This window comes from Bipolaris sorokiniana (assembly GCF_000338995.1).
Source record: "Bipolaris sorokiniana ND90Pr unplaced genomic scaffold COCSAscaffold_5, whole genome shotgun sequence".
Taxonomy (NCBI): Eukaryota; Fungi; Ascomycota; class Dothideomycetes; order Pleosporales; family Pleosporaceae; genus Bipolaris; species Bipolaris sorokiniana.
The window spans coordinates 2,029,505-2,045,376 of NW_006911899.1; the positions used below are offsets into that span (position 1 = coordinate 2,029,505).

At 49.6% G+C, this 15,872-nt stretch overlaps 8 protein-coding genes across 8 annotated transcripts; 7 read left to right on the forward strand and 1 right to left on the reverse strand.

Moving 5' to 3' along the window:
* Positions 1-154: 154 nt before the first annotated feature.
* COCSADRAFT_86565 (uncharacterized protein) lies at positions 155-1,350 on the forward strand (the record flags this gene model as incomplete). The annotated part of the gene is made up of 2 exons (XM_007700814.1): positions 155-348; positions 411-1,350. The coding sequence occupies 2 exons, from the start codon at positions 155-157 to the stop codon at positions 1,348-1,350; spliced, it is 1,134 nt and encodes a 377-aa protein (XP_007699004.1).
* Positions 1,351-2,155: 805 nt separating this feature from the next.
* COCSADRAFT_87081 (uncharacterized protein) lies at positions 2,156-2,926 on the forward strand (the record flags this gene model as incomplete). The annotated part of the gene is made up of 3 exons (XM_007700815.1): positions 2,156-2,203; positions 2,266-2,724; positions 2,780-2,926. 3 exons carry the CDS (start codon positions 2,156-2,158, stop codon positions 2,924-2,926), a joined length of 654 nt encoding a protein of 217 aa, XP_007699005.1.
* A 258-nt stretch (positions 2,927-3,184) lies between these two features.
* Positions 3,185-4,186, forward strand: COCSADRAFT_35936 (uncharacterized protein). The gene is made up of 2 exons (XM_007700244.1): positions 3,185-3,567; positions 3,624-4,186. The coding sequence occupies exons 1-2, from the start codon at positions 3,311-3,313 to the stop codon at positions 3,835-3,837; spliced, it is 471 nt and encodes a 156-aa protein (XP_007698434.1). The 5' UTR covers positions 3,185-3,310; the 3' UTR covers positions 3,838-4,186.
* Positions 4,187-4,601: 415 nt separating this feature from the next.
* COCSADRAFT_189659 (uncharacterized protein) lies at positions 4,602-6,532 on the forward strand (the record flags this gene model as incomplete). The annotated part of the gene is made up of 2 exons (XM_007700816.1): positions 4,602-4,863; positions 4,956-6,532. The coding sequence occupies 2 exons, from the start codon at positions 4,602-4,604 to the stop codon at positions 6,443-6,445; spliced, it is 1,752 nt and encodes a 583-aa protein (XP_007699006.1). The 3' UTR covers positions 6,446-6,532.
* COCSADRAFT_198838 (glycoside hydrolase family 128 protein) lies at positions 6,513-7,974 on the forward strand (the record flags this gene model as incomplete). The annotated part of the gene is made up of 4 exons (XM_007700817.1): positions 6,513-7,338; positions 7,424-7,469; positions 7,491-7,634; positions 7,774-7,974. The coding sequence occupies exons 1-4, from the start codon at positions 6,959-6,961 to the stop codon at positions 7,972-7,974; spliced, it is 771 nt and encodes a 256-aa protein (XP_007699007.1). The 5' UTR covers positions 6,513-6,958.
* Positions 7,975-8,207: 233 nt separating this feature from the next.
* COCSADRAFT_86480 (uncharacterized protein) lies at positions 8,208-9,461 on the reverse strand (the record flags this gene model as incomplete). The annotated part of the gene is made up of 2 exons (XM_007700818.1): positions 8,208-9,252; positions 9,304-9,461. 2 exons carry the CDS (start codon positions 9,459-9,461, stop codon positions 8,208-8,210), a joined length of 1,203 nt encoding a protein of 400 aa, XP_007699008.1.
* A 799-nt stretch (positions 9,462-10,260) lies between these two features.
* Positions 10,261-12,958, forward strand: COCSADRAFT_355465 (uncharacterized protein). Its single transcript, XM_007700819.1, has one exon. The coding sequence runs from the start codon at positions 10,274-10,276 to the stop codon at positions 12,695-12,697; it is 2,424 nt and encodes an 807-aa protein (XP_007699009.1). The 5' UTR covers positions 10,261-10,273; the 3' UTR covers positions 12,698-12,958.
* A 1,474-nt stretch (positions 12,959-14,432) lies between these two features.
* On the forward strand, positions 14,433-14,819 carry COCSADRAFT_355467 (carbohydrate esterase family 3 protein; the record flags this gene model as incomplete). The annotated part of the gene is made up of 1 exon (XM_007700820.1): positions 14,433-14,819. The coding sequence occupies one exon, from the start codon at positions 14,433-14,435 to the stop codon at positions 14,817-14,819; it is 387 nt and encodes a 128-aa protein (XP_007699010.1).
* Between the last annotated feature and the right edge of the window lie 1,053 nt (positions 14,820-15,872).

Consider the following 15,872-nt stretch of genomic DNA (forward strand, 5'->3'; position numbering starts at 1 on the left):
GCCCTCGCCGTCCTGCCGCACGCTCACCAGCCTCTCCACCCGCCGCCCGGCTAGCCCCCTGCGCGGCCCGTTTTTTGTTACCGACATTGCCTGTTTGGATCGTAGGCGATTACGAGGCAGCGCTGCCACCGTCCTCGATTAGCAGCCGTGTACCATGTCGAGGCGCCATATCGAGGCGCATTCCCCCCCGCACGCCGAAGCTGAGCGCGCTTCGTCGCAGGCCCACCCTGCTGCGGCCATAGACTCTGGCATCGATGTAGGCTCGTCGTCCGAGTTTGACCAGGACAACAGCGCCGGCCATGCGCTCGTCGCCCACGATGACACGAGCGAGGCATCGACGGATGAAGGGTAAATTGGCGCGCTGACAGCATCTCGTGGCATCGCACCCATTGTTAACGTCGTGTGCACAGCTATGCCGACTCTGACGCCTCGTCGTTCCTCTCATCCATTCTCTCCGAAGTGCGCCGTGGAGTGGAAATCGAAGGCCGCCTGTACCCCAGTTACGGCAAGCATGCCTATGGCATGCCCATGGACGAAAAGGAGCTCGATCGCAACGATCTCCAGCACCACAAGTACACCCTCTTGCTGCGCGACCGCCTCTTTGTCGCGCCCGTGCCAGAATCGACGTTTGAAGACGCAAACTGTCGCGTCCTCGACCTGGGAACTGGCACCGGCATCTGGGCCATAGACATGGCGGACAAGTACCCCAACGCAGAGATCCTTGGTGTAGATATTGCAGCCACACAGCCGTCCTTTGTTCCGCCAAACTGCCTCTTTGAAATCGACGACGTCGAAGAAGACTGGCCCTATCGCCCTGCCCATTTCGACTTTATCCACGGCCGCGACCTCATGACAGCTATTCGTGACTGGCCCCGTGTGATTGCGCAGGCATATGCGCACCTCAAACCAGGCGGCTGGATACAGCTGGCCAGCACCATACCTGGACCGCTCACCGACGACAACACGATACCCGAGAACAGCGGCTACGTGGAAACGGCCCGAGTGTACTTTGAAATTGCGGAGAAGATGGGGGCGCCGCTCGCAGCGCCACGCGACTGGAATGCGCAGATGAAAGAAGCCGGCTTCATCAATGTCCAAGACGAAGTATACAAATTGCCCATGGGCCCCTGGCCTCGATCAAAGCGGTTGCGAACCGTCGGTAAGCTGGAGCAGATTATGATTCTTGAAGGCGGGTTTGAGGCGTACATGCTGCGCGGATATACACAGGTGTTGGGTGGCAAGGTAGAGGATTTGCAGATTATTCTTGCCCTGGCGAAAAGAGAGGTGAGAGATCCGTCGATTCACACCTATGTGCAATTTCATATTACGTATGGGCAGAAGCCCCTGTAGGTGTAGTAATTGGAATTTCAACTATGATACGAAGTAGTGGTTTTGTGGCCACCACCGCTGAACGACTATCCGCACTATTTACAGCAATACACAAAGCAAAGCCACCATGGATATATGTACGTACTTACAGGGAGGCCCTTGCAGAACAGACAGGGGGACATGGTTTAGACGCTAGTGTAAAAACAGACTAGTGCGTGTCCCCTCTGTCTCGGGAGCTTTCCGCGCTGACAGCATCCATCCATCCATTCATCTCGAAAGCCACGGCCACGCAAGACATACAGAGTACACACCATTCGGAGCCATCTTACACAAGTACAATCCCCATACCACTGTGAAACACTTTGGTTTGTAATCAACCATATACCATCGTCACCCTTGGGCGCTGCAGCTATCGTTAGCCCAAAACTACACCACTCCCGCCTCTGACAACTCTCACTACTTCTCCACTAACATCCAGCAAGAGCACTGCATCCAGTCCTCTACTCTACTCGAAACCAACCTCTTCTGTATGTGCTTCAAGTCCGCTTCGACTCCGCTGCATCCGCATCGCCAAGTAGTGTATTCGCGCTCAATTGAGGCAGTTTCCAGAACCTATACCCGATTAGGTAGCGTATATTCAGAGCACCCTGTTGGAGACAGCCGGTCTGCCTGACAAAGAGACTCGTCCTTTTGGTTATCGATTGCGTGAGAATCATACATGATGCGGGGCACTTTGACGCTGAAGCTTTCGAGCTTTCTTCTTTTCTCCCTCTCCCCCGTCCCTTCAGTTTGTGCCTCAGAACAACAACCCTTTGAATTCTGCGGAATGTCTGCACCACAGTACACGCTTCCTCCGCTTCCCTATGCATATGATGTTAGTATTGCCATCATCCCCTGTCTCATTTCCCCGCACTGGTTGTACTCATAGCTTCATAGGCATTGGAGCCGCACATTTCTGCTCAGATCATGGAGCTGCATCACAGCAAGCACCACCAGACATATATCACCAACCTAAATGGTCTTCTCAGGACCCAGGCTGAGGCTGTCTCGACCCTCGACATCACATCTCAGGTTTCGATCCAGCAAGGCATCAAGTTCAACGCTGGCGGTCACATCAACCATTCCCTCTTCTGGCAGAACCTTGCTCCGGCCAGCTCAAACGAGGCTAAGAGCTCCGCTGCGCCCCAACTTATCAAGCAGATCAAGGCCACCTGGGGTGATGAGGACAGGTTCAAGGAGGCCTTCAACACTGCTCTACTGGGAATCCAGGGTAGCGGTTGGGGCTGGCTCGTCAAGACTGAGGTTGGCAAGGAACAACGACTCTCTATTGTGACTACGAAAGACCAGGATCCTGTAGTCGGCAAGGGCGAGACTCCAATTTTTGGAGTCGACATGGTATGTTAACACGGCGCTTGAACAAGTTGATGAATGTGCGACTGACGTGACATAGTGGGAACATGCGTACTACTTGCAGTACCAGAATGGCAAAGCAGCCTATGTGAAGAACATCTGGAACGTGATCAACTGGAAGACGGCCGAGGAACGGTACTTGGGATCGCGCGCCGACGCATTCAGTGTGCTCAAAGCGTCGATCTGATCTTAGCGCAACTATCCTATATTGAAAAAATAAAGTGTTGAGGACAGCAAAGTGTCTCGATGTGTGCTTACACGGCCTGTTTTGATTAAAAAGTGACTCCATAGCACCGTGCTGGTTGCGCTCAGTTCGCCTCGGTCCAATCGGGTACTCCCGAAACAAACTTGCTCAAAGAAACTACCTCATTCACCCTCAGAATGGTTGACCCCCTTGGCTAATAAAACAATCGACGCGCAATCTCCAAAGCGACGTCGTCCCGTGAGCACCTAAAAGTCTCTATGATTTCCGCTTTTTTTGTCTTTGGCTTCTTTTCTCACCATCGCATCCATACATTCACTCTCTCGATCATCTTACCCAATCACCACACCCAAACATCATATATTCAAAATGTGCAATGGAGAATCTACACGCGTAACCCAAGGCGGTTCCATCGCCGTCTTGCACCCAACCCCACCTTTCCCCCTCCGGCGCACACGCTCTTCCTCATCTTCCTCCTCATCCACTTCCAGCTCCTCAGACGACGAGATAAAACAAGACGAAATCCTACTCTACTTCACGAATCCTCTCTCCAAAAAATCCGGCACCAACGTTGAAATGGCTGGATTCGACCAACAATCCACACATGCAGCGTGGGTCGTTATACAGTGCGTCTTTCCTTCCACCTTCCACTTCTTTAGCATGCTAACACGAATGCACGCAGTCGCGACGGCGATCTCTCGTCTTCTTCCTCACCTACTTCAGCACAAGAACCCAGCGCGTTCTGTTCCTTCCCAATCAAATCACAAAACGGACGGTGGGAACTCGAGCGCAAACTCGAACTCGGCGTTGGCGAAAGGGGCATTATCGGGAGGAGAGTGTCGGTGTTGAGTGGAGCGCGGGAAGTACTTGCGCAGGGTGTGATTGGGTGGAATTGATGGGTTATGGGGAGTACGAGTATGATTGTGTTCATGGATGCATTGGGACGGCGTTGGATGAGGCCTTTTAGGAATATTGTATTGGAAATGGGTTTTTTGGGTAGATTGGTTACTTGAATGGATTACTATTTTAGTAAGAGTACCATCTCGTGGTTGATAGATGGAACCAGGGAACTTAGATTAAGCGGGCTAGCCTATCACATCGAGTAGCTTTTACTACGAAATATTGGTAGTAAGCATGATAAGTATCGAAGGAGGAATCAAGGTGTTAAGCGGGCTTCATAACGTCAACGTTGGGCACTCCTATCTTCACTTCCACCCGTCGACTGAGAGGTATTTCAGGGGCGTAGGCTAGAACTGATAGTTCGAGATGGCCCATGTGATGTCATCGATATCCCGAACCCACGTAGATCAGTACTACTGCTCGGGTAGAAAACAATTTCCTTACCACCCTTTCCGCGCGCCGTATAGAGGTAGCAGAAACTTGAAGAAAATATCAAGGGATGTATTAGCGATATCCATGAATTCTTTGGCGGGCAGTGCTAGGTATATACTTTGTGTCAGCGAAGAGTCAAGTCCTCTCAATTATATATACGGTGTAGTGTGAAAGTGCCAGACTCCAAGTCACGTGCAGGCCAAGGCCTTGGCCAAACGTCGATTAGAAGCGCATCTTGCTATATGCTAACTCTTCACTTTTCGCACAAAAGCAATGGTTATTCCACAGATACAATAACCAGTTACATATTTGCGCGCCTCCTCCCACCATGGTTGCCGACTCTGCCGAAACGGCGCCTTCCTTACCGTACCACGAACCAGACATCATCACAATCCTCATCCTCACTTCGTTTCTGCTGCTACTGAACGCCATCAATTCCATATTCGATAAGTTCCTCTACTGCGGTCTCCTCGGCCAAATTGCTGTCGGCATCGCATGGGGCACTCCAGGCGCGAAAATACTTTCGTCCAACGTCGAAGATGCGGTGGTGCAGTTGGGATATCTGGGGTTGCTATTACTTGTATTTGAAGGTATGCCCGATTCCCCTTTTTATCACCTTGGCTTTGGCGCATTTTCCAGAGTTCTACACTTTTGTGTTACACATGCTAAGTCGTATGGATAGGTGGCCTACATACCTCGTTCCAATCGCTAAAAGCGAACCTACTGCTATCATCTGGTGTTGCGTTGACGGGGATCGCCTTACCGGTGGGTCTGTCGTATACCCTACAAGGTCTACTCGATGCCACGCGGTTGCAAGCTTTTGCCGCCGGAGCAGCATTGTGCTCAACCAGTCTTGGCACAACCTTTACCGTTCTAGCGTCGAGTGGATTGTCGGCGTCCAGACTGGGTGTTGTGCTGACGAGTGCGGCTATGATGGATGATGTTGTGGGACTCGTCATGGTGCAGGTGATTTCTAACTTGGGTGGTAGCGACTTTAGTTGGGTTGTTGTTGTGCGCCCGGTTCTTGTGTCGGTAGCATTTGCGCTGTTTGTACCTGTTGCTTGCCTCTTTGTTGCGAGGCCAGTTACTCTACGGCTTAACCAGTACCGTGAAGCTCATTCGAATGAGGCCCTGAACAATCTTTTGCGGAAGCCCCAGACAGCCTTTGTGCTGCATACCCTACTCTTGGTTGGCCTGATTGCTGGTGCAACTTATGCTGGAACTTCGAACCTTTTCGCCGCGTATATTGCCGGAGCAAGCATCAGCTGGTGGGATTCTGAAGTGGCCCATACAGTTGTCAAGACGACAGTGCATGGGGCTGCTGCTGTTGATGAACAGAGTACGGTACCTAATGATCCTTCTCCGGAGTCGTCGAACGGCTCACAAGGCTCTGATGAAATCCAAAACTCTACGCAGTGTACACCCACCTCCAAAGCCAAAAAAGAGCCCAAGACTCCATCGCAAACACAACCTGTTGAAGCATTGAGTACATATGATGGCGACGAAGACACATCCGGATCCGCCATCTATCACCGATATTACCACCCCGCTGTTTCCAAAATCCTTCAACCGTTTTTCTTCGCATCCATTGGCTTCTCCATCCCAATCACGCGCATGTTCAGAGGCGCCATCATATGGCGCGGTTTCGTCTACACCATGCTGATGCTCCTCAGCAAAATCGCCTGTGGCCTCTGGCTCGTCCGGTTCTCCATTGCACCAGCTAAAGGCAATATGGGCCGCATATCGTCCAGACTAAAACAGCTATATATCCCGCATTTCTGGTCTAGAAGCACAAGCGCAGCAACACCTAAGCCGAGCACTGCAAGAGAAACGACCACGAACGCATCGACGCGCACTTCACCAAACCCGCCAAAGCCGTTCTCACTTCATCCTCCCCTCATTCTCGCTCTTGCAATGTGTTCACGGGGCGAAATTGGATTCCTTATATCTGGCGTTGCGGAATCCAAAGGTATCTTTGCCTCAACGAGTGATGTCTCGACCGACTCGTCAGATATCTTTCTTGTGGTGACGTGGGCAATTGTTCTGTGTACGATTATTGGCCCTTTGGGTGTTGGATTGTCGGTTCGGAGGGTGAAGACGCTAGAGGAGCGCAAGAATCGAGCGCATCAGGGGAGTGGGAGGGATGTGCTTGGTGTCTGGGGTGTCGAATGAAGAGAGTGGGGTGTGTCAGTCTCGAGATATGTATGTAAACAAGGGTTTCCTCGAGACAGATACATCACTTGTTCGTGAAAAAGTACGAAGTTTGATCTTTCGAAGCTAGTGTACATGTCATTACCTGGGGATTGCAACACAACACATTCTAAAAGCGATGACATGAATGTCAAACAATCTTATCCAAAAGAACTGCCTATTATTGGATAGAAACTTCATTCCCAATAGAGATAATCAAGAGTCTGCATCGTGAAAAGAGACCCGTAGATAATTTCCGACGCGTGATCACTCCTGTCGCGTGCGTTCACTTTCATCGCACTCACCGTAGCACATTCACTTCAATCTGAAAATTCCTTAGGAGAAATTTTCCATGCGCCATATAAACACCCTTTCTGCTAAAGATTCTATCAGCTTCTGTTCAATCTCGATTCAAGTCACTCGCTTCTGCAAGATCGACTCGCGAACACTCTCAAACAAGTCACTCCTTTCTACACCTCTCATCCCACTTCCAAGATGAGCACACTCTATTTCTTCCTCCTTTTCTACCTCTCCTTTGTTTCCCTCACAACCGCCTCCCCCATCACACACTCGACTAACGTAACCGTGCGTTGCCCCCCTCAAATCCCCATCCACGACCGCCGCGGCATCGCCTACAATAACGCCAACCTACTCTCCCTCTTCGCCCAACCCGACTCACACATCACCTGGCGCTACAACTGGGACTCATCGAATGCATCATCCCCAACCACTTTCGACTTCACCCCCATGCTGCACACTGTACGCTCCGACCACACAAAGGTCTGGAAGACCAACGCCAAAGCCGTAGTCAAGAAGAACTGGGAAAAGGGTCGAGCAACGTGGATGTTGGGCTTTAATATGCCGGACAATTGCATGTACGCTCCATCCTTCCTTGCTCATCCCCCCAACTACCCTTCCTGATTATAGGGAAAAATTGGAACTGACAAGTGCGATACAAAGACCCAACACAGGCGGTTCCTGCATCGACGTCGCAACTACCGTTGCAGTGTGGAAATAGTACTTTCAGCCACTTGCTGCGTCCAATCGCAATGTGTATCTGGGTTCTCCAGCTGTTACGAATGCGCAGGCGACAGATACTGCGGGGTTGGGGTGGTTAGCGTGGTTTCTGCACGAGTGTGGTGGGTGTAGTGTTGATTTTGAAGATTCACTGGTAAGTTATCGTCATTACCTCCCTTCTCTAGTTCTAGAGGCTGACGGGCGCAATGTATAGGTACGGCGTTGCAAACGTCCAGTCCTTCAAAGCGCATATCGATGCGACGAGAAAGGTAGTGCAGGGCCGGCCGATTTAGATTACAGAGTTCAAGCCTAAGGGGACGGTGGAGCAGATTCGCCAGTTCCTGGAGGAGGTGATGCCTTGGATGGACGAGAGTCCGGATGTGCATCGGTATGCGTATTTCATGGCTATGCCGGGGGAGGGATTCTTGATTGATGGGAGTGGTGGGGCGTTGAATGAAATTAGGAGGACGTTTGCTTTCTTCCATCGGCACTGAATATCTGGCGGTGATACAGACGATGAATTAGATGGGTTTCGGCTATAGTATGCGGGATATATCGACGCGGTATACACGGGACGTTCTGGAAGACTCACCATAGATTTGTCGGTACCCGCTGGAGTTGTGGTGTGAGTCCACCGCTTGATATCAAAAAGAAGAATAAAAAAGGATACAGACCAAATAGAGACATATATCCGAGTACTGCCATATCTCCTATTTTGCATGCCTTCCTACACTACATGCACCCTAATCCCCCCCGGCGTCCATGGCTGTCCAATGGCCTTTCTAAATCCACCCTCGAAAACATCAATCGTCTCATTCATGCCCATCCCACTCGCAATGGCCAACTGTAACATGATCCTCGCCTGAATCGGATGCACGAACCCGGATTTGGCCAAACTGGGTCTGCGCGCCGGACTTGACGGACCATATGGACTTCTTGTCCCGACTACAATCTGCAATCCCTTTTCTAATGCTTCAGATATTTCATCTTGACCACTGGGGATGCCGCCATTGCCCGTCCCTGCAATGACTACACCTTGAGCACCATTCGCATGCGCATTAAGTACAAGTTTGCCATCGAACTCGCGGGCCGCGTACAGAATATCGACTTTGGGCAGATGTGGAAATGTTGCATATGAAGACACAGTGTCGATATCAAAGTAGTGCTTGAACAGTGGTTGACTAGGCGAGTTATAGAAAATCGGTAAACTGTTTATGAACAAGCCCAAGTCGCCGCCGGCGTTTGCACCAAAAGCATCGGGATTCGTAGAGTGCAGCTTTGTAACCCAGTAACCGGAGATGATGCGCGCGTTGAAAGCAACCATGACGCCTCGATCACGTGAGGCCGGGCTTGCAGCCAGCATGACTGCGTCGAAGAAATTCGCGTCGCCTTCGTAGGAGAGGTGCGTGAAAGGGCGCATGCTGCCGGTGGCGACGATGGGCTTGCCGCAATTTACTAGACTGTCCATCAGGAAAGCGGTTTCTTCGAGGGAATTGGTTCCATGGGTGAATACGGCGCCTAGGATGTCGCTGTCGGAGGAGCAGAGAGCATCGTGTGCGAAGCGCGTCATATTCATGACGAGGGCGTCGTTGGTGCCTGTAGACTCATTGCCTTGAGTTGTCCAATTCGATACAGCGAGCTGTGTGTGATTGAGTAGGTACGGGTTTCGGGCGATGATGTCTTCTCCTGTTATGCCGATTTGTCCGTATTGAGTATCATCTAGAGCGCCGTAGATGGATCCTCCTGATATGGTTCCTCCGGTGAACAATATGCTATGGTACGTTATTAGCAAGGCTGAAGGCGACAGAAGTGATCATACGCACAGAATCTTGGGTAAGGAACTGTTTCCACCAAGCCATGTTAAACCAAGGCGTTCGCTCGCTGTGGTTTTCTGGCGTTGTGCAATGGGCTCGGCAGTTGTGGGTACAGCACCGAGGATAGCACTGAGAGCAGTGGCAGCAATCAGACTCAGGAAATGCATTTTTTAGGACAAAAAGGCGCTCTCAACAAACTGCTATACCTAGATTCGAAGTCAAACTTTATACATTCCTATGCTCACTCCATCAACTCGGCCAAATTCCCCGCAATGATCCAATGTTACAGTAGCGGTGACAGGTAATCGCGTGTCGGAAGCATTGAGAACGATATCATGCATACAGAGTATTGGCGCTATGGTCAATGGGGAAGGTGTATGTATCGTTGTGAGAGGGTGCTGATAAAAACCGTTATCGTGCTTGGGTTGAAGTGTTTGGAGGAGCGAGGCTACTACGCTATAAGCCCCACGTATGCCAAGAGCGGGGACGATCAAGGCTACCGAGTGGCTGGATCCTGTTTCTTGTCAGAGTTGGATGGCGTCTGTGATAACGAATCAAGTTTTGAAAAGATGTTGTAAACGTTGGTCTATTTTTGATTGGTGTAGTTAACTCAGGGGTCATGGTATAGGGGTCTGGACGTATTCCCGCTGAAATCTTCCTCAGCGTCCGAGTAAAGATAATGCCAAGACCCCAAGCACGTGACATGCATGGGTCGAGCAAAAGAATAAAAAGTAAATCTAAAAATATACAACAGCAGGGATTCGGTAGCTGTTATTTACCTAACTACTAATATACCTAGACTTAAACCCACTACTGACGTATATAGATAGTAATAAACTCTATATTCTTAGTACTAATTAGATCCGCACTTACAATTGTGCAAGTAGATATATGCTGACTAATCGTTACGAATCGTATGGGTAGTTACCTACTACTATCGCTAAAGCCAACATGCTAACTTCCTACTACATACTCACCCATGCAGACCGGCGTAAAACAGCAAATGAGCTCCGCAAATCTGCCAATCGGGAACGATCTGTCCTCGATAAATACCTTCCCCCGGTTTTGCGAAGCATGCCTCAGCTTTGATGATGAGCTCTCACGCATCGAGACGCTGCTTGAGAAACCTGAGCCGCAGGCCAAGAGCTCCAGTACCGTAACCCCAACACAAGAGCTCAGCCGCCTGCCTCCTCTGGAAATCAGCAAACTACGGCACATCTGGGACCATGCTGCTGTTTGCCGCTGCTGTCGGAGTCTTCGCAATTATGTCTTGAGAAGGCACCTCTCTCTTATTGCTGGTGATGGTGGGCGCGACTCGCCGACTGCTCTAGATGCATTGTCTATTAGCGTCGTATTCCTTCCATCCTTCCCGGACTTCACAGTGCCACGACTGTTACTCAAGGCTGGCGCAAATACAATCACAAAGGAGACGGCCTCCGAGCACGCACCAGATGTGAATAGCTTTCATTCTACCACCCCGTCGTCGAGAGACGGGCTGCTAGTGCGAGAGGCGGGGTTGAGAATCGACTTTGCGCAGATCCGTCAATGGGTTAGCGAGTGCCGCGTCTCCCACGGAGCAGAGTGCTCGCAAACTCAGCTCCCCAATGACTGGGGTCTTTCTGACTTTAGTACGCAGAATCTGGACTTCTACCTCATTGATGTGCATCGAATGTGCCTTGCCACATCGCCTATGAGCTCTGCCCCACCGTACGTGGCGCTGAGCTATCGTTGGGGCGATCCGCAGCTCTCAACGCAGTGCCGCCAGAGCAATTTTGCGCTCATGGCCGCGCCCGGTGGATTGATGAGCGAACATGTCGTTCTGGCGCCTACGATCCTAGACGCCATCACCTTTACCAGAGAGGTGGGATTCCGGTACCTTTGGGTGGATGCGCTATGCATTGTCCAGGATGACTATGAACGGAAGCCAATGTATTTACAACTAATGGGTACCGTGTATGCAGATGCGGTGCTTGTACTAGTAATACTTGAGGGAAATGCAGATACAGGCATCTCAGGAATCGGGCATGATCGCCAAGTCCAGGATAGTATCGACCTTCCCACACGCAGCCTGATTAAGAGCACTCCCCGCATCTGCGGGAACGAAACATTCAGTGGCAAGACTTGGGCTACGCGCGGCTGGACGTTTCAGGAAGGACTGTTTGCCAGCAAAATCCTAAGCATCCATGATTTTGCTTCATGGCATTGCCCATGTGCGAATTGGCTAGAGGAGGTATTTCGACTACCGCAAGTCAAACCCAAAACAGACAACCAAATAACATCAACACGCGCTCAGACACATCAGGCAGGGTCTTCCACATTTCTCGACTTTCCCCGCGTCCCGCAATATATGTCTCTGGCAGCGTACGCCGGCCTTGTCCGATCGTACAACACTCGCTCGCTAACCATGGACGATGACGCTCTGAATGCAATAGCCGGTGTAACAGGCCGTCTGCACACTCTTTTCCCTTGTGGCTTCTTGCAAGGCGTTCCTGAATTCTTTTTCGACGTGGCGCTTCTCTGGCAACCACGGTCTCCACTACGGCGTAGAGTGTGTGCACCTGATGCGCCTCCGCTCTCGTCGTGGTCGTGGGCGGGTTGGCATGGCGATTTAGATCTCAGCGCGTGGTCGGACAGTCATCTTGTCTACAACGAGCCATTAGTGGTACGTAACAACCGGATTGTAGACTGGCAGAAGCTCAACTGCGTGAAGACCGATGATGGACAAGTGAAGCAAGAATGGAAGTCCATCCAGTTCACATTTCACGCCCCCCGCGGACGGTTTGAGAATTCATCTGTCGTAGAGATGCCGTGGGCATGGCACGCTCACCCCAGCGAAGAAGCAAACGAAAATACTTCGTATTTCACATATGATCCAGACGACCGAGAGAACCACATGGCAGGGATCAAATTCCGCTTCCCGTTCCCACCGTTTGAGCGATATAGGAATGTCGACCACGATACTTCGTATTCGCATTTGTTGAAGGGAAAAGTGCAAGTCGCATCTTTTATATTGGATACACAATCAGTGCTCAACGCTGCATCCCCGCACGATAGAGTAGTGGAGGATGTGTATCTCATGAACGAATCAGGTAACCGGGTAGGTTATCTCCGACTGAACCTTTACGACGAGCAGCGGCCAGCGCATGGTACGCAATGCGAGCTTGTAGCGATTTCAGAAGGTGTGGCGGATGTTCGGCTCCAGTCATATGCAACTGACCAAGCTACCTTAACACCTCAATTACGTGCGCTGAATGAGAACACCGCATTTGATTATTATGAATTTTTACACGTACTGTGGATTGAGTGGAAGGGAGATATCGCGTATCGACGCGCTTTGGGGCAAGTCGAGAAGCTGTTTTGGGAGAGAGATTGTGCGGGGGAGATTGAAATCATTTTAGGTTGATATTGATAGTGTATGTTGAGGGTCAGGTTCAGCTGTCATGAGTCTTTACTGTAATGACGCTTAAACTAATTGCGAAGGCTGGTGTTATTCTCCTGGTTTTCTAATTATAGGATCGTAACATTTTACGTCGAAAGCGAGTAGGTTCAAGATAGAATGGCTTCTTCACGCATGAGAACGGGATATCCAACCAGCAGGCGTTAGAACAGATACCATATTTTGACCTAAATTCGCATTTATTATACCAGACTCAGAACTCTCAAGCATCATATCTACTGTACACAGCATTTTCTGCTATTACCTTGCCGCTTCTCCCAAGCTTTCACATAATCCATGAATTCGGGATGATAGAGCTCTGCCCACTCGAAAGCAGAAGTCTGATCCGCGCCTCGGTCCAGCAGTAGCCAGGTAAGGTCCTTAGTGTCTTTAGTCGCCACTTTAGAACTTGGTATATAACATATTGACGTTCCAAGCCGCGTTGGTAAAGCCGTGCTCTCTGTAGGTTGATCCGGCGCGTTCACATCGATTCCAACTACGTCGCGAAGATGAAGAACCATAGCCATGCGTTCATCGTCCCCTTCCTGGCTAGAAGAACCGTGGGTCGCAGCCTTGACAGCGAGATGCGATGGATGTTATCCCAAGGGCGCTCCTTTATCGCGCAAGAGCTCAAAAGTCGCAACAGTGCCTACCGTCGCAACCTTCTCGAGAATCTGCTCACACATCTGCTGCAACTTTGTGATGTCGTCATCAGAGAGGGGCTCTTGACCGCGAGGGTGCACACTCGCGTCGTGCTCTAGGCACTATTTGATCATGTCTTCATTGTCAGCAACAAACCACATGAATAGTTTTGCTTCATTTGGTGTATCCGCTCACGTATTGATATCCTAGCAGTACACAAGCAGAAGTTCGAAAGTTTCTTTTAATGCGCCTACAGCTTGTGCTAGAAATTTAGGTATGATACTAATGCCGCGATCGATAAGGTTGTACAAGATTGTTGTAGCATTATTCTTGATTGCCTCCGAACGGAGCAGATTATGACAATCGTGGAGGTCCTCGGCAGGGCACATGGAGATGGCTTGATTCAATATTGTTATGTCGTTGGACCTACATGCTCGACGCGCAAGAGTCCATTCTAGACCATTCCAACGGTCTAAGAATCCCCGTTCAGGCATATTTTGAGAGGAGTTGATGACTGATTCAGGTACTCAGAAGTAAAACAGAGTTTAGAAAGATAGTGATTCCCATGCTACATTCCACCTTCCTCATAGAATAATACTGATTGTTGCCTGATTCTCGGTCGTGGATTTGGGCGGCACGGTTGGAGATAAGTCTTCCGTTTTGAGTTAGACTACACTAGCTTACTCGCCGCAATATAGGTTCCTCCACATGCAGAAAGGTACTTATTCCATTAGGCTTGCAAAATCAAGAATCTGTATCGGAAATTCGAGTCTAACAGGGAGATATTATTACGTCTAGATTAAGGGCAAGAAAGCATACAAAAAGCTAAAATGCTAATCTTATAGAAATCTATATTACTAAAGGGCTCTCTGGGTTCATTTAACCTTTTTGCCACGCGGTACTGTCTTCTTGTCATGCCTTTTCTACCTCTGGTTTGTTTCTTCTATACTTTCCTCCCAATCTGGGTGTCCTGTCGGTTAGCGCAGTACCAACCGCTTGGGCGACAATTACTAAGATCAGCCCACAAACGCAACCCCAGCCAAACGCTACACCAAGCAATATGGCTCTCAGCTTCATATCAGCGATACAGATCGAGGTTTCCGCATCATTGGAATTTTCACGGTTAGTGAGCATTCCTGCGCTTCCTCTCCCTATTAATGCCACGCAACACCCTCAGTACGAGGCTGCCCGCAGGATTGCCCCAATTTGGCCTTCAGTCCAAGGAGGTATCGTGGTACCTCAAAGTATAAAAACGATGGCAATTACTACACCTCAATTCAAAGCCCCTAATCTTTCGCAATCTAGCTCTAGGCGCCAGTCTGTCACCCGAGTGTTAATCATCGGTGACTCAATAACTCGGAGCCAGGAAGGAGACTACATATGGCGGTACCGTATTTGGCAATGGTTTCACTCTAGTAGGGTTTCTGTGAAGACAGTCGGCCCTTAAACAGGAACAAAGCCCCCTCCACCACCAGGTCTCCCGCAACCTCCACCCTTATACGGGGCACCTGCAGATTAGTCTTTCAGAGTAAACGGCGGCTATACAAAAGACGGTGATTCTAAGTTTCTCCTAAAAAGCAATCATTTTTCCGTCTGGGGACGGGGGGCTACCGTTGACAAAGACTTCATTGCAGGGGTACTGCAGGAAAATCCGGCGGACCTCATGCTTCTTTTTATTGGCTTCAATGGCCTGGGCTGGTTTTACAGCGACGTATCTGGTACCCTGGCTAGCATTCAGAAACTAATTACGAACGCCCGATCAGTCAATCCAAACTTGAAATTCGCGGTTGCCAATGTATCCCATCGCACCCACATTGGTTATACAGTGGGGTGACAAAAAAAAGTCCAAATCCAAAAAGTTATCGTTTTTAAACATTTATTACTTTATAACTAGAAAAGCTATTCTAAAACGGGTTAATGCATTTTAAAGCCAAGATGTCCTAGTTCAGTATAGGGTAGTCACGTGACTGTAAGTCAGCCTTTTTGTTAGCTATTATTATTATTATTATTCCATTATAGTCCTGTATCAGCCGTTGGCTATGTAGGACTTTGGCCAAAGGCCGTTCTATCTAACTAGTTACAATTTGGTACGTTGTGCTGTATTGCGTGACTATGGTGCTTCGGCCTTTGTCTAGTTAAGCTAGTACTAGCTTTCTAGACGCCTGGTGCTAAAGAGCAGTTTGGTAACAGGGAGAGATATAAAGCAGCTAGGCTGCCTTCTAGCGAGCTCTCTTAGGGGATAGGAAATAGTGCTAGTAAAATCAAATTCGTTGTTCTTTGTTTTTCTTCTTTTCTTCTTATTTTTCTTATTTTTCTTCTTTCTAGCCTTCTTGGCCTACATGCCACTTTCTTGTTCCTATCTTCGTGCTAGTAATAAAAGCTAGAGTAGCTTCTATACCGCTCGTAGTGTGGAGTAAGAGTGGGAGTTTAAGTACTTTCTGGCCTAGAGTCTTTTTAAGTTGGTTTCTCTCTGCGCTATAGAAACCGCAGTATAGAAGTA